Here is a 23,530-nt window from a genome sequence, read left to right as displayed (position 1 = left end):
CCACACAGCTGTTAACTGCGGAACTGAACTGGGCACCCCTCCTCTCCCTCTCTGCACTGCTTCTCTGCCCTGGCCCGGCTGTGGACAGATGCACAGAAGAGGAACCAGGCAAGGTAGGAAATTCTGGCTCTCTTCCTTTGCATTCTAGGTGCATCCCTGGCACTTCTCAGGGCAATTGTCTGGATTCCTTTAAGAATGACAGTCATCTGGAATCACAGACTCGGGGGTCCAAATCGTCTGATCAGAGCTTGAGAATTGCCCTCAGTGTCAGCAATGTAAACGTGCGTGCGCACACACACACACACACACACACACACACACACACACACATACACACACGGTATTCTTGGGGGCTCCAGGGAGCTCATGACCTCCCACACCAGCCCATCCTATGAGTGGGGAACAACTGAGAGAACACCTTCCCCTACTGTGAACTGAAAGTTTCTCCCCATAACGCCCACCCGTTAAGGCAAGTTTAAATTCTTCCCAACTCAGCCGGAGTGGAAAGTGTGCTTTCTCTGTGCCGTACCCACGCCACACTGTTGTCAGGAGCAGTGGGGCCCCTCGCTCTCTGGTCCCTATACTGCTGTAGTCTGAGGCTCCTTTCGTGCTGCGCAGGGTACTTTGCTGCACTCTTTATACAGGTCCCTCACAGCCGTGCTCGGTCCTGGGTCCTTCCCTCCACCCTTTCACAAGCCTCTTGGAAGCCCCCTGATCTCTCAGGGAAGTGCCCCCTTCTTCTTCCTCTGAGCCCATGAAGGACGACAAAGTCAGACCTGAAGGTCTGGGAGCTTCCCCCACCTTCACAGTTAGCTTCTATTTCAGGGCCTCTGGCCCTCGGTTCCTGGAAATCTTTTCTCTGAATTCTGAGATGTCTGAGGACCTTGTCTGCCAGCCAGATTTCTCCTTTCCCCACGGAGCTCCACAAATCGGCTTAGTGACAGCAAGGCCAGAAACTCTGCCAGAGTCCTCTTTGCCAGCACACACGGGGTCTCGTCCACTGCGTGCTTTCACAACGGGCCATACCCTCCTTCCTCCACCAACCCGACCTGCACTGGGCTCTTGAGCTGACAGTGTGAAGCCTGCTTGGGATTCTCTCTTTCTCCCCGTCTCTCTGCACCCCCCAACTTGTGCGCACACACCCTCTCAAAATAAATAAGTAAACGTTTTTTAAAATGTAAGTAAGTAAGTAAATAAATAAATAAATAAGGAACAGGTAAGTTTAGCAGCTCCCTAAGGACATCCAGCGCCCAGTGTTGTTGCCATAGCACTGGACAGACTCACGTGCTTGTTTCGCCCTTTGCCTTGACCCCCCTCATCACCAAGGAGCTGCCCTTCCTGATACAGGTGCACTCACGGAGGGGGAGCCCAGCCCATCCTCAGGCCCCTTGTTAAAAGCGAGGGACACTTTCCCAGAAGTACATCAGCACATACCCCTTCCAGGCTGTTTGGCCAGAATCGGGTCATACACTCGCTCCTAAAGCAAAGGCACCAGGAAGGGAAGGCTACAATCGGGCCTGTGGAGTTCAACAGACCGTGGCAAGCAAGGCCTGGAAGGAGTCTATGTCTTCTGAGCAGGCAGATGTCAGACACCCAGCAAAACCAGCTGCTGTTAGCAAGGAGGAAGCAAAGCGCGTTGCAGGGCTGACCCGAGCTTCCCAAGGAGCTGAGAGCACAGGCCCCCACGGGGCACGGAGCCACAGGACTGCAGACCCCCCGGCCGCCCGCAACAACATCTGTGCGGTTCATTGTGTGCTACAGACACCCAGGTACCAGCATGTGGGAGAGGGGATGTGGAGCGCCAAGACCTGTGAAAAACTGGGAACTTTGTGGGGCACCTGGGTGGCTCAGTCGGTTGAGCGTCTGACTTCGGCTCAGGTAATGATCTCACAGTTCATGGATTCGAGCTCCTTGTCGGGCTCTGTGCTGACAGCTCAGAGCCCGGAGCCTGCTTCCTGATTCTGTGTCTCCCTCTCTCTCTACCCCTCCCCCACTCACACTCTCTCTCTCTCCTTCAAAAATAAATAAACATTAAAAAAAAATTAAAAAAAAAGAAAAACTGGGAACTTTGGAGTTGATAAACACAGCTGACCCAAGAAGTAAATATGTCAAACCATACATTTTCAATCTTTTTAAAATTGTTTCCTTTCTTTTTTAGAGAAAGAAAGAGAGCACAGGCCCATGCATGAGCTGGCAGGCAGCAGGGGAGGGGAGGTGCTGGGGGGGGGAAAGCGGGGGGGGGGGGTGGTGGGGAGGGTACAGAGGATCTGAAGCAAGCCCCGCTTCATAGCAGACAGCAGAGAGCTCCATAGGAACTTGAACTCACAAACCATGAGATCGTGACCTGAGCTGAAGTCCAACGCTCAGCTCACTGAGCCACCCAGGCATCCCCAAACCATACATTTTTAAACTTGATCTTAAAGGTCACATGAACAACAGCGATTCTTAAACTGATTCAAATGGGGGAGATTAAAAAAAAAATTGGTAACCTTTATGGAATGTTATGAAATCTTGACCAAATTAATCAATCATATTAGAATAACTTTGTTATTTTTATTTTTATCATCATAATAAGTCTTTAATCCTCATCCCCTATATCCCCCATGCCCCCACCCACCTCCGCTCTGGTAACTATCAATTTGTTCTCTATGGTTAAGAGTCTGTTTTTTGGTTTGCGTCTCTCTCTTTTTTCTTTGCATGTTTGTTTTGTTTTTTAAATTCCACGTTTGTGGGGCGCCTGGGTGGCTCGGTCGTTGAGCGACCGACTTCAGCTCAGGTCATGATCTCACGGTTCGTGAGTTCGAGCCCCGCGTCGGGCTCTGGGCTGATGGCTCAGAGCCTGGAGCCTGCTTCCAATTCTGTGTCTCCCTCTCTCTCTGCGCCTCCCCCGTTCATGCTCTGTCTCTCTCTGTCTCAAAAATAAATAAACATTTTAAAAAATTAAAAAAAAAAAATTCCACGTTTGAGTGAGATCATATGGTACTTGTCTTTCTCTGACTATTTCACTTAACATAATACTCTCTGGCTTCGACCATGTCATTGCAAATGGCGAGATTTCATTCTTTTTATGGCTGAATAATGTTCCAATGTGTACATACACCACATCTTATTATCCGCCCATCAGTTGATGGACACTTGGGCTGCATCAGCAATTTGGCTACTGTAAGTAATGCTGCAATAAACATAGGGATGCATGTATCCCTCTGATTTTGTGTTTTTGTATTTTGGAGTAAAATAACCAGTAGTGTGACTCTTGAATGATAGGGTAATTCTACTTTTACTTTTTTTTGAGCAACCTTCATTCTGTTTTCCAGAGTGGCTGCCCCAGTTTGCTTTCCCACCAACAGTGCAAGAGGGTTCCTTTTTCTCCACACCCTCATCAACACTTGTTTCTTGTGTTTTTTATTTTAACCATTCTGACAGGTGTGATGTGATATCTCCTTGTAGCTTTGATTTTAATTTCCCTGATGGTAAGCGATGATGATGAACATCTTTTCAGGTGTCTTCTGCCCATTTTTTAAATGGATTATTTGTTTTGGGGTGTTGAGTTGTATCAGTTCTTTACGTATTTTGGATACTAACCCTGTATCAGACATATCATTTGCAAATGTCTTCTCCCATCCTGTAGGTTGCCTTTTAGTTCTGTTGATTGTTTTCTTCACTGGAAACTTACAATAAATTTACTAGAGAGGCGCCTGGGTGGCTCAGTCGGTTAGGCCTCTGACTTTGGCTCAGGTCTGATCTCACCATTCATGAGTTCGAGCCCCGCATTAGGCACTGTGCTGATAGCTCGGAGCCTGGAGACTGCTTTGGATTCTGTGTCTCCCTCTCTCTCTGACCCTCTCCCTCTCACACTCCTTCTCTCTCTCTCTCTCTCTCTCTCTCTCTCTCAAAAATAAATAAACATTAAAAATTTTTTTTTTAATTTACTAGAGAAAAATATGTATTCGTTATATGAAGGCGTATGATCCTCACCAAAGCAATAAGCAAAACAGACCATGCCTGAGCTTTTCGTTATTATTAGAATTTAGTTTGGGGATTTTTTTTTCCTAATTTGGTTGTTCGGCTGTTTATTCCACTTGAGCAAAGGGATAAAAGATTTCAGAAAAATGCCTGGGAGGAATGCTAAAAGTTTTCATCAATGAGTAAATTGTGAATTAGTAAAAGCCCACGATTGTCAGCTTTTAGAGGCTGGGCTTCCTGGAGCCGCTCTCAGAACATACCCTGAGAATCACCGATCCAGCCAAACCCTCTCATTTATCGTCTGCAAAAGTCACTAAGGCTCACAAACATCTTTGGGTTTCCCCAAGGTCATCCAGTTAATTATTGACACAGAAAGTCCCCTCCCAAAGAATCATAGTGTTTCCCACATCACACGTCAGGGATGCCTGTCGGGGATAAAGGAGGGTCCATGTGTGCTATGGGCCCGAGCTAAGTATAACTGGTCGGAATCCAAATCTAGCGTGGCTGCAAAGCTTTCTAATCCACCTATATGCAGAAGAATAGAAGCTTGGAGCTCATTTCGTGAGTTGTTTCTGCTAGTGATTTAAAGACACAGCTTTCTCTTCCACACGAAACGGTCACCTCTAGGCAATGACTTCCCCGGACCCCGTGGGCCTGAGGTCCAGGTGTGACTTTCTCAGAGCTGACCAGTAAGGAAGGGCCTGGGCTGGCTCCTCGGCTCTCCCCTCCCACCCAGAAATGGTTAATTGCCAGCTCCAGGCTGCCTCCAGCCCAGCCCTAATTGGCCCGATCTCAAGCGGCCGTGCTGGAGCCGCAGCAACTCTGGGCCAGGCCGGAGCTGCGCGGAGCGGCAGGGGCACTCTTCCAAGGTAATGATTAAGCTGAGCGTCTGGCAAGGGCACAGGCAGCAGAGCCGGGAAGGTGAGCCCTGTTCACACCTCGGCCAGGCTGTGGTGGCCAGGACTGGTTTGGAAGGCAGGGCCCCGGGGCACGGGGGCCCAGAGCCGACAGCCACAGCCTCCCCCTGCACACGGGCATCCAGGAGCATCTCAGGCCGGAGCTTCTGCTGCCTGCCCTACTAGGACCCTGCCCTCGACCCTGGCACCATGAAGCTACAGATGTTCTGGACTGGGCTGGAATACATCTGCCGGCTCCTGGGCATCACCACTGCGGCAGGTAAGACCCCGCCTCCCTGCTACAGTCCCCTGCGCCCTGGACACAGCAGACATGGCTGCTCAAGGGGTGGGCGCCAGCAGGCTGGGGACAGATGGACACATCGGGCCACATCTGCTCTGACTTTTCTTCCCAATGCCTCCAGAAACACTGTTTCGCAGGGCAGCGGCAGGTGCAGTGGGGTGAGCCTGAGTGAGGGAGCCTGATGCCAAATCTCCACTTGGTAACCCACCACCCATGTGACCCTGGGAGCCCTCAGTGTCCTCATCTGGGAACTGAGTAGAGAGGGTCTGCTTTACCTCCTGGAGGGCTATTGTGAGGTGGAGGTGGGGTCTGAAGGTGAAGGTATAAAAAACCAGGCCAATGTGAGAATTAGACGCCTCCCCGTGTAGTTATAAAGATGATCAACAGAGCTCAAACCACAGCCCTATTTCATAGAAAGAGAATTCCCAGCACTTGGGGCAGGCTGAGCTCTAGGACTAAACATGGAGATCCCCGGCTTCCCTTGGCCCACTCCCACCTCATTAACAGAAAGTCCTGTAGAAACCCAAGCCCCCTCCCTGTGGCCTGATTACAAGAACACAGTGTGGGTCTGGAGAAGAAATGGTTCCCTACCCTGGGCTCCTCTCCCTTACCCGGCCTGATCACAGGCTGCTTGACTTTCTGGAAGCACAGACAGAGCAGAACCAGAGAACCCACGATCCTGAGTTCTGCTTGCTCACTTCCCCAGTGCAGACCCCAACCTTTAGTCCCATAGGCCCCACATGGCCAGAGTCTGTGTGGGGGAAGTGAGAAGGCAGCATTCTGAGCTCTTAGCTCTGGTCCCACTGACCCTTAGGAAAAAGAAGAGACACACATTGATCACCAGGTCCTTCCTTGCCACTGGACAAAATCCAGGATGGGTCTTGGCAAATAGGAAATGTCCCCCAGCTCAGACTCCAACAGTGCTGGTTCCAGCCCCCCACCCTGTCATCTGCTGATGTGTGACCTTGGGAGAGCCACCCAGACCCCCTCGGATGGCACTTTCTGATCTGGACCTCCTGGCCAGGTATTTTGAAAGATCAAGGATGCATAAGCTGAGCCGAGTTAAGTGGAACTGAGGGCATAAACCTCTTGGGAGAAGCCTCTATGACATGGTTCAGAGCTTGTTGGGGAGGCTGGCCAGTGGGCTCTTCTAGCATCCAGGTCCTCAGCACAGGAAGTCAGCTGTTGGGGAAGCTCTAATGCCACCCTTCTTATTGCAAGATGGAGCACCTGAGCCCAAATAGGGGCAGTGACCTTGCCCAAGGTCACACTGCAGATCACAGGGACAGCAAGTCTGGAGCTCAGGTGCCTCAACTTTTGTAAAGGCCAGGACTCTGGCCAAAAAAAACCCTGCTTCTCAGAGTAGGAAACCCCGCCCAGCAGACACCAGGAAGGGTCTGGAATTGCTCTGCTGAGGGTCCTGAGTAAATGGGCTGGCAGGGTAGCCAGCTCCCACCTCCAACAGAACCACCTTGTTACCTACATATAAGGGAATGAATGCCGACCCCCACAACTTCACATCCTGGGGAGAGAAAGGTAAACCTATAGAGTGTTTCTGTGTCTGGGGTTCGAGTCCTGGTCTACCCCTGTTGATCTTGAGCCCACCCTGCCCTCCTCCAGGCCTTGGTTTTCAGATAACTATAATGTATCCTTTTTAGCTATCAGATATCTTGGTGATATTCTGCCCAGAGCTGCCTCCTGTCAGGAAGCCGTTTTAAGACATATCTATGTTTCTAATAGCCTAGCAAAAGACAGTTTAAAAGTCTGATTTATCTCAGTCAGTGGAAGGGTCTGCAGCCACACACACACACACACACACACACACACACACACACCTCCTCTTAAGCACACTCTTATCTCTGTGCAGAGGGCTGCTGTTAACGCTGAAGATGGGTCTTCCTCTTGGTTTTGATAAGATCCAGGCTAAAAATAGGCCACAAGTTGCCTTTTAATGGCCAGGCTTTCCAATAATCTTGTTGGAGCTTTTTAGAGTGCTGGGAGCACGTGGGAAGCTAGAGAGAGGGGCTTTGGTGCTTTTGGGCAAATCTCAAGTTTCTTCCAACGTCACTAAACTCCTGGCCTGTTTCCAGTGTGTAAGATTTGCAAATTCTTTATTCCCTTAAGCCTCTTGTTGTTGAAATCTCCGTTGAGAAATCTGGGCCTCATTTACAGGGGCATTGCTACCAGAGAGGAAATAAGACTTGAGACAGAGGCTGTCACTTTACAAAAACCCCAGGAGACCTAACGCAGCCCCTGGTCCTTTGGTCAGAAGGAACGTGGCATCTCCAGAAATGAGGAGAAGCATGTGGCCCGAGGTTGCCCAGTGTCACCTGCAGGTGACACCTGCCAATCCACCTGCCAATCCCCTCTGCAGATGGGATCTGGGACTATTAGAGGTTCTAAGGGTACCAGACCCCAGGAGACTCCACCACGACGGCAAAGCCCAGTGGCTAAGGCCTGGTTAGCTGAGTTCATCTCTTCCTCTCCTCCCAGGCCCTTTGGATGAAGCTTCGTCAGGATGTCCAGTAGTCCCACGGGCCATTGCTGCCCCACCCCCTTGCCCAGCCCCACAACACCAGTGGGCACAGACAGAGCATTGCCACTGCTGAACAGGGGCAGACAGGCCATGAGCAGACAGCACCCAGCTGGAAGTGTTTCTAAAATTAGAAAATTCTCTCCCATGAGATTTTTTTATGACTTTGAACCAGTCATAAAGTTTCCAAGTCATCACAGAGCTGCCCCCCCCCCCCACCAAAACGTTTGTCTTACCCTTAGCCGGCTTCACTCATTTGCATTACCTCCTTGGCATGGAAGGAAATGTGTGTGTGTGTGTGTGTGTGTGTGCGTGCGCGCGTGCACATGTGATGTCTGGTGCCTCTGCTGCTGAGATGTGGCTCTTGGAGTCGCTCAGAGAAGCAGACACAACTGGGGAACTGCACACAGACTGTGAGCGCTCCTCACCTCCCCTCGCAGATGCCCACTTGTCCAACCCTCAAAGCGGGTTCTCATTGTGTCCACCTAAAGGCAGGGACGTGCCATCCTGAGTTAGAGACTCGGGCCCCAGGGGATGTTCAACCCTGGGCTTTATTCTCACTACAAACCCACCATCAGAAAAGGGAACCTGGGAAGTGGGTTGTAACTGAGATGGGAGCCCAGAGGTACAGGGCGCCCCTTCTCTGTCCCGCAGGACTGGTCCCCATCCCTGTTCTTGGAAAGCAGGATTTGCTTCCCTTTGAACTTCGGCAGTCCTCTTAGTCCCTGAGAGAGAATCTCCATGCACTTCCTCACCACCCCTCAGCCCCAGCCCCGAGTCTTTGGGGAAGAGAATGGAAAGAGCCCACTGTGTTGGCCCTTTGGTGAGACCCCTGCAACTTTCCTCAGAGCAATGGCGGCTCGGGGTTGAGGCTTCTCACTGTCAGCGCTTGAGGGCTTTCTTCATTCTTCCAGCCCCGCTCGGGTGTGAGAGCCGATAATGAACATTATTATTTGAGTATTTACTGTGAGCCAAGCTCCGCGCTGCCTGTTTCAAAGGTACTGTTGCATCTCGTCCTCATAATGACTCTTGGAACCATCATCATACTCCTCCCCATCCCCACTGTATGTGGGGGGAAACTGAGGTTTGGTGGAGTGAAACACCTCATTCAGAGTCTCACAAACAGGAAGCAAAGAGGCAAGATTCTGATTGATGATGGTCTATTCCTGAGACCCGACTCTTCCACCTAACTCCGGCTAAAGAACACGTCTTTATATGTCTTGGCTACCCCAAGATGCGGGAGGTAAAACACACAGAGGGTCCCAAAGAGGCTGGACCGAAGCCACACCATACACAGGCTCAGGCATGTGGCGTCACAGCTAGTTGGGCACAGCTACACTGAAGCCTAGTAAGCATGACCAAACACTTCCTGAATCTAAAGACACTGACATTTCATCACTTCCTGTCTCTGAACATGCATACTTTGACTGGCACTACCAAATCCACTCCTGGACCTCCTCTGAGGACAGACAAATCTACTCACTTTTCCGGAGGGAACTGTCACAGCAGGACCTCCCATTTATGGGTCCAGAGATGCACAACTGATAACAACAGCAGAGTCATGATCTTGCTAAAGCCCCACCAGTGTCTATGAGGGCCAAGTGCTGACCTTAGTCCTAGTTTACAAATGAGAAAACCGAAGCTCAGAATGTTCGGGTAGCTTGGCAGAAGTCGCACAGCCAGTAGACAGCGAGTATGGTATTGGGGGTCCAGTCTGCCCACCCGCAGGGATGCAGTGGAACATCCAGGGACCATCAGTACACTGCTCCAAAGAGAGGGGTGCCACACAGCCAACTGGGAAATGGGCCTGCACTGAGACAGGGCCATTTTGAATGAGCCCTGCTTGTCAGGCTAATGTGCTCTTTCTCACAAATCAACTATTTTAGATCAACCTGGAATCACTTAAGGGTTTGTTTTGTTCCAGGTTTTTGACCTATTAACCTCTTCTGTCCTCTAAAGGACAGAGCCACATTCCCCAAAGCCCCATTCCTTGACAATATTCGGTTCAGACTGGAGATTTGGCTTATTAATATAGCCTAAGACAAAAGAAGCATTTAAACCCAGATGTTCTCATTATTTTTTAAAGAGTACAGCAAATGCATAGTTTGACCTTAGCCCTGACAAAGCCTTCAAAAAAAAAAAAAAAAAAAAAAAAAAACAACAACTAATGCTTCTGAGGCAACCATCTTGGGCCCTCCATGCTAATTTCCATCCTTCTTAAATGTGTATCCCCGTGACCATTTCCTGCCATCTAAGGAAGCTTTGTGCACTTCAACATGTCCACAAGTGAATTTATTACCCAAGCAAGACCACATTGTTTTCAGATCCTCCAAATGGATGTTGACTGTTTTTCTTTTCTGATCTGATTGTTTCAATGAGTAAATGAGATATCCCTACTTCTGTTCCGCTCCCTTAGCACTGAAAGATCATATGACTTGGGTCAAACATTTTTTTTTACCTCTTTGTGCCTGTGTCCTCCTTAGATTTAGAATCAAGGAATCTGTAACTCCATTTAGGATTCATTTAGTCAGCAAACATGTGCTGAGTTCCCATTTTGTGTCGTGTAGACACATAGATTAGGATGGTCTGACCCTTACCCTCGAGAAGCACATGGTCTGACCAGGGAGACAAGCCAATAAATACACATCCCAGCACCAAGTGCTGCAGTGTAGAGTTGGAGGGGTGAATTTGTGTTCTTCTCTACTACTTACTAGGTGTGTGACTTTAGGCGTGTTACCTAACCACTTTACACATCAGTTTTTTCACCTATGAAATGGGAATAATGACTGTATTTACCCTCTAGGGCTGTGAACATTCAACAAAACAATGACTGAAGCATGCAAAAGCCTGGCACATATATTCTCAATCAGGGCTGGTTAATTTTTAAAGGGATGTGTTGAACACAGGGTTGGTAGAGCATAAGTGATGGGCTCTTCCTGAAGGATGGAAAAAGAAGAAAGACCAGAGGAAAGGAATAAGGCAATCTATGACCCTTGAAGCTGCAAAGGGAGGACGAAGAGTCCTTAGAATATGATGAGTCTTTTACTGAATAACATTTTCCTTCACAGTTTCCTTCACAGAGTCCTTAGAATGTGAAGAGTCTTTTACTGAATAACATTTTCCTTCACAGTTTGAGGTTGGGTCATTAGGATCAGCCCACAGAAAAACTGATCATTTCTAAATCACACGTAGTGATCAAATCAGAAGAAAGATGGTAGTCTCGTTTTTTTTTTTACCAATGGCAATTCTCTTAAAATTGTCCTTAGTTCTGAACAACCATCTGAAGAGGGCTATTATCAAAAGAGATTGTCATTAGATATAAGTGGCAGGTGCTGAGGAGGGAGAGCCTTCTGCGGATTTCCCCCCAAGACTTCCTAGATCACCAGAGGCCAGGTGAAGTCAGATGAAGAAACGTGGCTTGTGTGGCATGGATAGAGTATCTGGAGGGATGGCCATTGTTTTCCGGCACCAGGAAACTGCCATATGGAAGGGTGAGCAAATGTCTTCTTTTTGAATGCAAGAATAAGAAGCAAATACCTTGGGCAAATACCTTGACCTGAAATCAAGACCTAGAAGAAATTCCCCCTGTAGGTCCTTAAAAGAATGCTATTCTGTGCTAGAGGTGATATCCTCAATAGTATCAGTGATCCCTGCAGAGCCATCAACAATGTCATCCCCCAAAAGTGGCATATCAGCCTAGATGGCTTCACAAGTGAATTCTACAACATTGAAAAAATAATAGCATCTATTCTACACAACCTTTCCAGAAGTCTGAAAAGGAAGGAATACTTTTCAACTCTTCTATAAACTAGCATTGCTCTAATACCAAAACCAGACAAAAACATCATGAGGAAACTACAAATAGCCCTCAAAACATAGATGTAAAAGTCCAAACAGTGGTTTAGCAAATCAAAAAATACATATGTCAAGAGGAGAGTATATCATACACAAGTGGAGTTTATCCCAGGAATAGTAAGATTGCTTTAACATTTGAAAATCAATTAATGTAATTGACCATATTAACAAACTGAAAAAGAAAAGCTTATATTACACAAAGCATTTGACAGAATTTAACATTCTTTCATGAGGAACCCTATCATCAAACTGGGTATAGAAGAAAACTTCCTCAGCCTAAAAAGAGCATCTACCAAAAACCTTACAGCTACTTACAAGTAAAAGATCAAATGACCTTCTCCTAAGATTAGTAACAAGACAAGAATGTCCACTCTCACCACCTGAGCCAACATTGTACTAAAGATTATAACCAGTATAATAAGGCAAGAAAAAGAAATAAAGTACATACAGGTTGGCAAGGAAGAAGAAAACTTGTTATTCACAGATGACATGATCATCTATGCAAAATCTGATGGAATCTATCAGAAAAGCTACTAGAACTAATAAAAGGTTTAGTAAGGTTGCATAAGACAAAATCAATATACAATAACCAACCATATTTCTCTATACCAGCAACAAAAAAATAGAAAATGAAAATTTTAATTTTTTTATTTTTTTGTTGCTTTTTTTAATGAAAAATTTTTAATACAGTTTACATAACGTCAAAAATATGAAGTACTTCAGAATAAATCTGACCCAAAAATAAACTAAAAAAAAAAATGCTAGAGGTAGCAAAGAAGACCTAAATAAATAAAGAAATCTATCCTGCTCATGGGTCAGAAAACAACATTACTCAGATGTCAATTCTTCCCAAAATTGTCATACAGTTTAAAAGCAAACTCAGTCAAAATCCCAACAGTTTTTTCCAAAACCTGAAAGCTGCTTCTAAAATTCACATGCAAATACAAAGGTCCTAATATAGCCCAACAATGTTGTAATCAAAGAACAAAGTTAGAACATTAACACTACCTGGGGCGCCTGGGTGGCTCAGTTGGTTAAGCATCTGACTTTGGCTCAGGTCATGATCTCTTGGTCCGTGAGTTCACGTCGGGCTCTGTGCTGACAGCTCAGAGCCTGCAACCTGTTTTAGATTCTGTGTCTCCCTCTCTCTGACCCTCCCCCATTCATGCTTTGTCTCTCTCTGTCTGAAAAATAAATAAACTTTAGAACATTAACACTACCTGATTTTAAGACTTATTGTAAGTCTGCAGAAGTCAAGACAATGCACTATTGACATAAAGAAAGACAAATAGGTTAATGGAACTGAATAGTGTCCAGAAATGGGCCCATACATTTATAAACAACAGAGCTTTGACAAAAGTACAGAGGCAATTTAGTGTGAACAATTGAAAATCCATTTACCAAAAAATGAATGTCTAGCTATAGCTTGTACCATACACAAAAAAAGACTAAAGTGGATTATAGACTTAAATTTGAAACCTAAGACTACAAAACTTTTATTTTTTTAATGTTTATTTATTTTTGAGAGAGTGTGTGTGTGTGAGTGGGGGAGAGGCAGAGAGAGGGAGAGAGAGAGAATCCCAAGCAGGCTCCGCATTGTCAGCACAGAACCAGATGCAAAGCTGGAACCCGGGAACAGCGAGACCATGACCTGAGCCAGAGTCAGAGCTTAACTAACTGAGCCACCTGGGAACGCCTAAAACTAAAAAACTTTTATACTACGGGATAAACTCTAGGTAATGAGTTAAGCCAACGTTTCTTATTTATAATATCAAAAGTTCAATCCGTAAAAGAACAAACTGATAAATCGCATGCCATCAAAATTAAAAACTTCACTTTTCAAAATATAATGTTAAGAGACTGAAAAATCAAGTTGACAAAAATACACGATGGCCAATAAGCCCATGAAAAGATGTTCCACATCATCAGTCATTAAGGAAATGCAAATCAAAACTACAATGAGATACTACTACGTAGTATTAGAATGGCTTTCTACCAAGTACTGAGTGTTGGCAAGGATGTGGAACTCTAATACAGTACTCATGGGATGTAAAATGGTACACTCACTTCGGGAACAATTTGGCAATTTCTTTAAAAAGTAAACATATAACTACCATATGACCCACCATTCCATTCCTAGCTATTGATACCCAAGAGAAAAAAAAAAAAAAAGCAATGTCCACAAAAAGATTGTACATGGATGTTCATAGCATCTTTATTTGTAACAGCCAGAAGCTAGAGACAACCCAAATGCCCGTCAACAGATGAGTTATAAACCAGCCCAAGTATATCCATACTGCTTAGCAATAGAAAGGCGTAGGGGCACCTGGGCTCAGTCAGTTAAGTGTCCGACTCTTGATTTTGGCTCAGGTCATGATCTCATGGTTTGTTGGATTGAGTCCTATATCAGGCTCTGAGCTGACAACACAGAGCCTGCTTGGGATCCTCTCTCTCTCTCTCCCTCTACCCCTCCCCCCACTCACATGCACTCTCTCTCTCTCTCAAAATAAATAAACTTAAAAAAATAAACAATAGAAAGGCATAAGTCCTGATATGTGCTACCACATGGATAAATCTCAAAGTAATTATACCGAATGACAGTAGACAGCCAAAATAGAGTATACATTGTATGATTCCATTTTTATAAACTTCTAAAAAATGCACACTAATCTCCAATGACAGAAAGCAGGTCAGTGGTTGTCTGGGGGTGGATGGAAGGGTGGGAGTGTAGTATTACAAGGATACAAGGGCCACTCTGGTTTCTGCGTGCCTCATGCTCCAGCAGGTTGGCTCAGGTAGCTGTGCGTGATGATGGTAGAGGCAGGAGAGAGCAGACCAAGTTCACAAACCATTTCACATCATTGCTTGCATGATGCCTGATAACATCCTCTTGCACGAAGCAAGTCACATTTCTGAGCTCAGATTTGAGGGCTTGGGGAATCAGCCTTTGCTTTAATGCGGGGGACTGCAAAGTCACAAAACAAGGGGTGTGGACACAGAGAGGGGCATTACTTACTGCAATCTACCCCAGGACTTCTACAAGGCCAAATGAAGTAGACCTCCTGGATGGTCAACTTTGGTCTATAGCTCATGTTAAAAGAATCTAGTCTAGAAAATTGAACGGGTGCAAAATCTTGCCTTTGGGAAATTCTTCCCTAACAGGCTTGTGAGAGGTATTAAGGGTACTCACTGCCACACTATACTCTAAAATCTCTTCTAATTGAATATCTAGAATTTTCTACTATAAAATCTTGGCCTTTTCTCCCAGTGTCTCTGAACCCTGGCCCATATGTGTCAGCTGAACGTCTTTCAACATACAGGTAAACCTCCCTGCCAGGCTTAGACTCTGCCAAAGCTTCTCCTGGGTTAAGAAGTCTACAGCTACTACCTCATTATCTCAGTGGATCCTTAGCAACTGGCTCCAACATCTTCATGTTCTTAGAAATGGTGCAAGTGTAGCTGTTACCTCTACAACGAGCTGTGACCTTTTCAGAACCTAAACCATCCCCAGCCATTGTCATCAGCTGGTACATCCTTACCCGAGATGTCCTTGTGTATCCTATGACCAGTAGGAGATACACCATAATTGAGGAAGAAGAGGAGAGACAACCATGGCGTGGTGAGTTATGAGGCTGCCCTCAGCAGCAGTGAATATGACATTCTCATCTTGCTCCCCACGCAGCCAGAGCCAATATCACTGCCTGGCGTGAAAAGCCAGGTAATGTGACCTCTAGTGACCTCTGTTGCCATCAGGGCACTGCACTGAACGTAAGACAGATATCAAAACTCCACCCAGTGATGGAGTCGGAACAGACAACCCCCAGCCAACCATGAGGTCAGTCCTGAGACAAAAGCAGCACGAGGCCAGAGGCCCCCAGGATAGCCCCTCAGCAGTCAGCACCACGGACAGGCCACGTCCTCATGAGCACACTGGTCCTAAGCCCTTGGCATCCCTAGCAAGTCACACAGAGGACGTGACACAAGAGATGTTGAAATGGATGGGGATTTGGACTACTGATATCCCAATCAGGCCTGCAGAAGGGACCTCAGGCAGAAAAATCAATGAACAACATCAGTGTGCAGAGAAGAGCTCTTTAGCCACAATAACACTGTGTAATAATGGAAGGAAAGGATGAGAATAAACCCTCTCCTCCCCCTTGAGAGTACTTGCCTCTCTCGGGCAGGAACAACCTGCCTCTCCTGATAATTCTATGAGCCGCCGTCTACATTTGCACAGCACTCTGTAATGTACTAAGATTGAGCATTCAGAGCCATTTGGGTATGCTTTTATTACCCTCATTTTCCGGAAGAGGAAGCAGACGAGAGGGTTATGGTTTGCTTGAGAAGCCGGGGCTCCACTTTCCTGATCAGGCCTCACGTTCTCTCTGCCACAGCCAAGTACCCGCACAGCTCCCATCCGCCCCTGCTCTGAGACCAGCACATCAAGACGCCTAAAAGGATGCCCAGAAAGCGGTGCACCACAGAGTCTCGGGCCAGAACCTCTGATCCCTGCTAACCTGAACTAGAACAAACCACTCAGGAAGGCAACTCAGAAGAAAGCCCTGGCCTCTGGGAGAAGAAAATACCGTGCCTCGGCCCAGACAGGGAGGACAGAGGCTAGAGGGCAGGGGACAAGGTGAGGAGGCCAGGCCTGTCCACAAATGCTTGTGGAGGAAGAACTGGCCCTAATGGGCACCAAGTAGGATGCTTCCCCCAGGGGACGGTGCAGGAGCGGGGAGACAGAAAGGTGGGGCAGACTGTATGGGGGGTGGGGGGCTCCTAATGTGGTTCTGTGGGTCTGGGAAGAGAGGTAACAGGGCCCTAAGGGACAGATAACAGAGAGTGTTGGAAGGAGTCAATGGGTCACTTGATGGTGGTATAAAAGTAGTTACATGGCAGTTCTGCCCAGCACCACCCTCCCACCTGCAGCACAACAACAACAACGACAACGACAACAACACATCTAGGGATCAAGGCTGTTCTTAGGGGCAAGTTTTTCTTACAGAGGATTTATCGTAATGAAGCCCTGATTCTGGGGACATGTATGGTGTTTGTTTCCATGGTCAAACTGTCCGCTCCTCTGTCTCCACGCCCAGCTCTGGGAAAAGGCCTCAGGGCCATTTGTCGGAGTGAATTGCTGACACAGATTGTCCATTTCACACTGAACTAGAGCCCCGTGAAGCCAGAGTCGCAGAGACACCAGCCAGGCTGCCTTGTCAGGAGGAAAGGGGACCAGGAGTACAGGCCAGATTCCAGGAGTAGCTAGAGGCTCCCAAACCCTGGGCCATTGTGCGTCTCTGGATGCCAGGGCTGAAGACACCCATTGCCATGGTCACAAAAGGGCCAATGCCGCCTCCGCATCACCCTGGGAGTGAGCACCTCCTTATATTTAGGTCTTAAATTTAGAGCGAGCGCCTCTTTAAATTTTGTGCTCACCTCACATCAGTCCTGGCTTCGCTGGATGCCGAAACTTCTCTGTGTCTTATAGACAGCCCTGCCTAAATTTGGAAACCTGGCAGAGTTCCTAGGTCCGATTCCACCAAGCAAGGACTATACCCATTCTCATCCACGGGGCTGACAAGAGGCCTCGGAGAGAGCAGGTGGCCCACGCGCGCGCGGTCCTGGGAAGACAAACGCACAGGAGACAAGATGGCCAAACCACTTCTCACACACCCGTCCCATTTTTCACCTAACACCCCTCCTTCCAATCGAAGGCCACACATCATGCTCATTTCTTGGCTTCTGAAATACCCCAGTTCTGGAAACGAGTCCCCTGGAAAAACATTTGGGAAGCTCCAGACCCTCAGTCAAAACGGCCTTGGAGTCCTGTATCTGCATCACTTGGCACTGTGGGGCCTCCCAAAGACAGTGCGTTCCCAGCACAGTTCAGTGAGAACAGCAGGCGGGGAGCTGCCATGGCAATGGCTGATGTGGCTGTCTGGGGTGAGTGCTAGATACGAGTCACAGCGTTCTCCCGCAGTAGACGGGCCTCAGTGTTTGCTTTCCTCACTTCTTCCACTGGGAACCTTCGTAAAATGAATCGGCAGAAGGGAACTGCTTTGGATGAGGCAGAGCCTCACCGATCCTGCATGAAATCCTAAGCTATTATACCAGCGAATAGGATCCTAGAGACACCACCCCCACTCCTAATGAACTGCCTCTCCCGGCCCGTGCCCGAAGTTGAGCAGGGGGAGAGTTGCTACAGGACCTGGGAGCCCACAGGTTGGCTTTCTGACAACCAAGCTGAGGACCGGTGAGAAGGGCCAGAGGCCCAAGGGGCTTTGGGCGCACGCTCAACATTGAGAGTCAGAATACAGACCAGACCAGACACAGGGACTTCTGGGCCAAAAACCTCAGGTAGTTAAGAAGATAGGATAAACTGCTTTTCCAGTTCTGTGGCTACCTAATAAAACCACTCCAAAACTTAGTCGCTTGAGGCTACAACAATTTTATTACGCGCAAAATGTTGTGGCTCGGGAATTCAGGCAGAGACAGTGGAGACGGCTCATCTTTCCTGCATGACGATGGGGTGGCTGGAATGACTCCTCAAGGGCTGAATGTCTGGAGCTTTGGTTCTGACTGTTGGGTTGGCTCGTCCATTTTTCTCCACTTGGTACCTGCTGGGGCTGAGACGTCCACGGAACTTCCTCACGGAAACTTGCCTGGTGGAGAGGGCTGAACCAGCTGGGGCTGGCTGTGTATCTGTCTGTCTCTCTCTTTCTCTGGCGTTCCCTCTACATGGCTTCCTCGCACACAATGGTCCCGGGAGCATCAGACTTCTTACGTGGTGGGTGGGTGGCCCCAGAACAGGCATTTTAAGAGGCCTGGGTGGAAGCTCTTTGTGAATTAGCAGTGTAAGTCCTTGAACTGTCTACATCATTCTACTGAACTGAGTCACTAAGGCCAGACCATATTCAAAGGGAGGGGAGTTAGACTCCACCTCTATGGGAGGCATTGCAAACACATTAACACATCCTACTGTAACAAAGAATCCCCAAATCACGTTGCTAAAGTTAGGGGTATCTCTCTCACCTAACTGTGTAGAGTACATGGGCGTCCACTCTCCTTTTCTGCCATAGAGCCCAGCAATTAGTTTATCAGGTGTCTGGGAGTGTGGCTGCCCCAGGGATCCGTGGGAACATCTTCACAAGACCATCCCTGGCTCACTTACCTTAGTCATGGCAACTAGTGTGACCTTCAGAGGCCTGGGAGACCTTTGGGGAGATAAGTGCTAGGGAGAAGAGCAAGTTCTCGTAGAAACAAGTCCAATCCCCAGGGTACGTGTCTGCACCCAGGCTGCGGGGACAAGGGTTTTCCCAGCACCACAAGGCACAGCTTTCTCAATGGACTTGGCTCCCTTGGAGGAACAGGAGGAAGTTGCAAAGTACAAGAGGACTTGAGGGTGTGGGCCCAGGAAGCCACACTGTCACTGCCCTAGTGTGGAACCCGTGACCTTACCTGGTCCCAGGAACTGCACAGAGAAGCCCAGAGACGAGGCCCTGTCCCTTTTCAGCCACGGCGGTTCCAGGTTCTTATTCATGCTGCTCCACGCTTCTGGCATCACCTTGCCTTCCTTCCCTGCAGAACCGTCCTTGGCTTCCAGACAGAATGGAGCCAGCACTCGTCCTGTTCCCGGGGTGCCGTGGCCTCTTCCCACCCTCCCCCGCTCTTCATATCCTGGGTCCGCGACAGTCTGCCCAAGCCCCAGGGTATATTTCCTTTGCACCGCTGTGCTTTACCCAGGCCTGGCACAGAGGAGGTGCCATAAATGAGGGTGCAGGCTGACCGCTGGGGACTTTGGACCCTGGCCTATTAGGACGACTCTTGGGTCTCTGGGGGGCACTGCCCTGGGCAAGGAGATTCAGCCGCGGCTACTTCTGACATTCAGAAGACTACTCTGCTCAGACTGACGGCCCCTTTCCAGAGGCCTGGGGTGAAGGCCAGATGGGTTACTACCACACTGAGCCAGAGTTTAGACATTGGGCAGATCATCGAGGCAGTGAGGCAGGAGTTTCCTGACTCGTTCTGTGGCAGACATTAGAGAAATCCATTCACAGCTGGGTTTGGGGGACACAGTGGTCCACTGCCCATGGCAACGAGGGTGTCATCCATGTAACACCCCCATCACCCCATGTGAGGGCCCCCAAGAAATGTTCTCCCCGCCAGCACCATTGTCACCAGAGTCCTTCCTCTGCTGGGGGTTCTTGGGGCCCCTGGGAATCAGTCCTGATTCTGGCTACCCTCTGCCCTTTACAACAGCATGCCCCGGGCAAGGTGCCGCACCTCCAGGATGCTTGCTGGGATTTTTCCATAAGTTACATGAGGGACGTTGTGCAGACTAAACAAGATGCACGTAGGGACCTACTGGAATGTGCCGGCACATGCTGGGACCTCCCTGAGACGCAGCTGGGTGGTCACGTCCAGGGAGCCTCCAAACCCAGACGCCTTCTGGTCCCACCCTTCCACCTTCCACTACCCAGATGAAAACCAGGATGAAATGGCAAGGCACGCCCTTCTCTGTGCCTGGTCTGAGCCCCCAGACAGAACCAGCCCTCCCCTCCTGGGCTCCTGTGCCTACTGGCACCCTAGTATTAAACAGGGGAGCAAGGGCACCTGGGCATGCCGTCAGAAGCCAAAACCAGAGCTCATGGCTACCAGTGTGCTGGGAGATGGGGAGGCCAGGAGCAGCCAGACCACAGTCCTCTCTCTCGGTCACCACCTCACGTCTGCTGCTTGATCTCGGCCAATCACCAAAGCCTCTTGCCCTGTCTGCCCGAGGTCAGGATGCTTTCTGAAATGCCAATCTGAACATGTTGCTCAACTTCTCCAAAACACTCAAGGCCTTCCCTGCCCATCCTGTGGGGGCTGATATTTAAAGACCCACCCGCCAGCCTCAGTCCACATGGACTGCCCATGGCCCCCTCTGAGAAAAGAGAGAGCTCTCTCTTTTCTCTGCTGTTCCATTGATTTGTTTTTTTAATCGCAGAGCAGTGCTGCCTCTACAGCATTCCTAGAATGCCCCTCTGACTATTGACCTTCTGTTTCCATCAAAAGGCATCGAAATACCTCTCCACAGGCCTAACAAACCAGGGCAAAGGGCTGTTTCCAAGACCCTTTCCTGCCACCTGCTGGCCACTGGCCACAAAGCATGCGAATCTACAAATGTGAACGAAGCCACCCGCCGAAAGTTAACAAGCGACTGAGCAACTGTGGTGTGCCTGGCATCAGTTAGCTTACTGAATCCTTATAACCATTCTGTGCAAGAGGGATGACGAGGAAACTGAGGCTCAAGGAGATTGCGTGCCTCAGCTATTAACTGGCAGATGTGAGGTTGAAATGCAGGAATGACCTTGGTTGGTAAGTTGGTTTTGCTTACACTCTCTGTGCCTCAGTTTCCTTTCTGTAAAAGGATGGTAACACTAGTACCTTCACAGAGCACAGAGCACTGTTGTGATGACTTGGAAAGTTAACAAACGCTAAGTGCTGAGGACAGGGCAAGATACATACATTGAGTGAAAACTGAATAGACAGATGGGCATTTGCCTGCAGTATATACCACATCACACACACACACACACACACACACACACACACACACACATTGACAGTGGAAACCAGGAAACCGCCCATCACCCGGAGCCAGAGTCTCAAGTTTGGTCTGCAGATCGTTTACCTTCTGACATGTGTCCTTGGGAGAACTACCCAAGATGACAGACTGAGTAGGAAGTATATACCTCCCTGTGTCTCGGGCTGCTGTTGAGGAGCCAGGACCAGCTTGACCACCGTGCAGAAAGCATTAAGCTCTCTGTAGGTTACGCCGACCCTCTGGATGTGTGTGGCCGGCCAGCATCCCTGGCCCCTCACGGGGTACAAGCCAGTGAACATCTAGAACCTGGAGAGGGCACGGGGCCCTCCACGGCTCCAGACCAAGCCCAGGGGAACACTGGAACCTTCCATCACTACGAATCCCCAGGCACCGCCCCTCTCTTCCTGGACGGAAGCACTCTGTGCCCTGCTCCCCAAAGCACTTTCACATCCAGTCCCCCCAAGGGGGAGCGAGAGGTGCCCGTGGCCTAAGTGAGGGGCTCTGCACTGCTCTTCAGCAGACAAAAGTCTCAAGACATGGGGATGAAAGTTTACAATGTCTCTGCCAGGGAGGAGAGGACTCATCAAGGGAAGCAGCCTCCCGACCAGCAGAGGTGAAGGGCCACACATGGACAGGCTACCAAACACGACAGCCCAGCCCTGCCATCTGTGATTTTCTGGGAGGGAGACAAGGTGAAGCCACAATTCGGCCAATAGCAGAGGGGGTCATCCGAGCCCAGAGAAGAAATAGAGGATGCAGTGTAATCAACTAGGACCAGAAAGAACTCTGGTTACTGGGCCACGCGGCCCTGGAGGAAGTTTTCAGGACACCTCCGTGCTGTCTGTGGAACGTTTCCATCAGCGAGCGGATGGGGTCTGAGCCACGGCTCATTGAGTGAAGCGGTAAGAGCGAGGGAATCCCCGTGAGGAGACAGCCCGGAGCCAACAAGTCTAGAAAGGAGAGTCCGAGAAGAAACTCACGCTGGACAAATGGAAGGTCAGGTGCTTGAGCACAAACACCAACCGCCAAGTAAGAGCAGGAGGAGGGATGAGGCTAATCAGCTTCCTGTGTCCGAGCAAACCCTCAGGGGCTTAACCAGCACTGGGGCCAAAGCAAGGAGCCAGGACTGTGTGATACAAGCATGAAACCAGCGAGTGAAAACGAGGTCACAGAAATAGCTAGAACAGTGAGCTAGGCCAGGGGACAGGGGTTGGGGAAGTCCCACGGCCAAGCACGCACCCAGACACATAGCATACACGGGTATGGCTTGCAGGACAGTGAGGGCCCTTAAGGCCATGCCACATGGAAGACAGCCGTGGAGCAGAGGGGCTGTTGGCCCGTCAGTGTGAACTGTCTCTGGGGACACTAAGGGACGACCCATGTGGGCAGAGGACAGGCATCTGTGCCCCGGGGGCACTGCTGGGGTTCTGCCTGAAACCCCTCTGGCTTCCAGAGACCATTCCAGAAGGCTCCCTGCTCTCCTGCATCTTCCCAGCCACCAATCCCTGTGCTATGTGGAGAAGATCCCACCCTGGCTCCCGGTCCCCAGGGAGAAGCCTCACTCCACAGCCAAGGGACCTTCCACAGGGCCACGCTCCGGCTGGAGCATGTGGGCCCACTCTCCCTTCTCTTCTTCCCCTCTTAGTGTTGATCGGCGTGGGCACTGAGACCTTCCTCCAGGGACGGTTCAAAAGCCTGGCTTTCTATTTGCTGTGAGTATGCGTGCATGTGCTTTCCCTGCCCACATGTTCTGCTCGGCACATCCCAAGTCTGTCTCTTCAGACTAACACAGAGCAGCCCCCACCCCTTTCCCATGCTAACTCCGTCACATCCCACAGGTAGAAGAAGTAGAGAGGGCTTCTAGGATATTCTCTGCTTTGGGCAGGGCTTTGGTCGGACTATCCCATAAATCAAACAATTCTCCTTCCATTCATCTACCTACACACCCATCCTCCCATCCATCCATCCATCCATCCACCCATCCGTCCAACAACCCATCCATCTATCCATCCATTCAGCCAGCGAGCCAGCCAGCCGCCCTCTACCCACCCATCTATCTTTCCAATCATTTCTTTATTCAGCAACCACTAACTGAGCTCTTGTTTTAAAGAGAGAGGAATCAACTCAAGAGACTATATATGTGAGCCCTTCTACATGCCATGCACACACACACAAAAGGTTTTATTTACATCATGTTCTTTAACTCTGACCGCATCACGGAAGTGCACACTGTCCTAGTTTTTCAGGTTAGAAGGTTCAGAGGGAGTAAGCAGCTCAGCCACGTCACCAAACTTAAGAGCAACAGGGCGCAGACTCAGGCCTGGGCCCATGTAGCTCCTCCCCAGCATCCTTCCCAGCCAGCTGCCTCTGCAAATGCCTCCCGGCAGGAAGGAGAT

General features: G+C 49.1%; 1 protein-coding gene across 4 annotated transcripts in view; it reads left to right on the top strand.

Annotated features, from left to right (window-relative positions):
* Nucleotides 1–4,416: 4,416 nt before the first annotated feature.
* The window catches only part of TMEM72 (transmembrane protein 72), a 30,740-nt gene continuing 11,626 nt past the window's right edge, over nt 4,417–23,530 (top strand). Inside the window, exons 1-2 of one of the 4 annotated variants that reach the window (XM_003994188.5) lie at nt 4,420–5,139; nt 22,780–22,846. In XM_003994188.5, coding sequence (XP_003994237.2) covers nt 5,070–5,139; nt 22,780–22,846 — 137 coding nt within the window. In that variant the 5' untranslated portion in view covers nt 4,420–5,069. Of the gene's footprint in view, nt 5,140–22,779; nt 22,847–23,530 lie in introns of those variants that run through there. The other 3 variants (XM_045040344.1, XM_045040342.1, XM_045040343.1) reach the window with 3 other exon arrangements.

This window comes from Felis catus, chromosome D2 (assembly GCF_018350175.1).
Source record: "Felis catus isolate Fca126 chromosome D2, F.catus_Fca126_mat1.0, whole genome shotgun sequence".
Classification (NCBI taxonomy): Eukaryota; Metazoa; Chordata; class Mammalia; order Carnivora; family Felidae; genus Felis; species Felis catus.
This window is presented reverse-complemented; position numbering and strand designations above follow the sequence as displayed.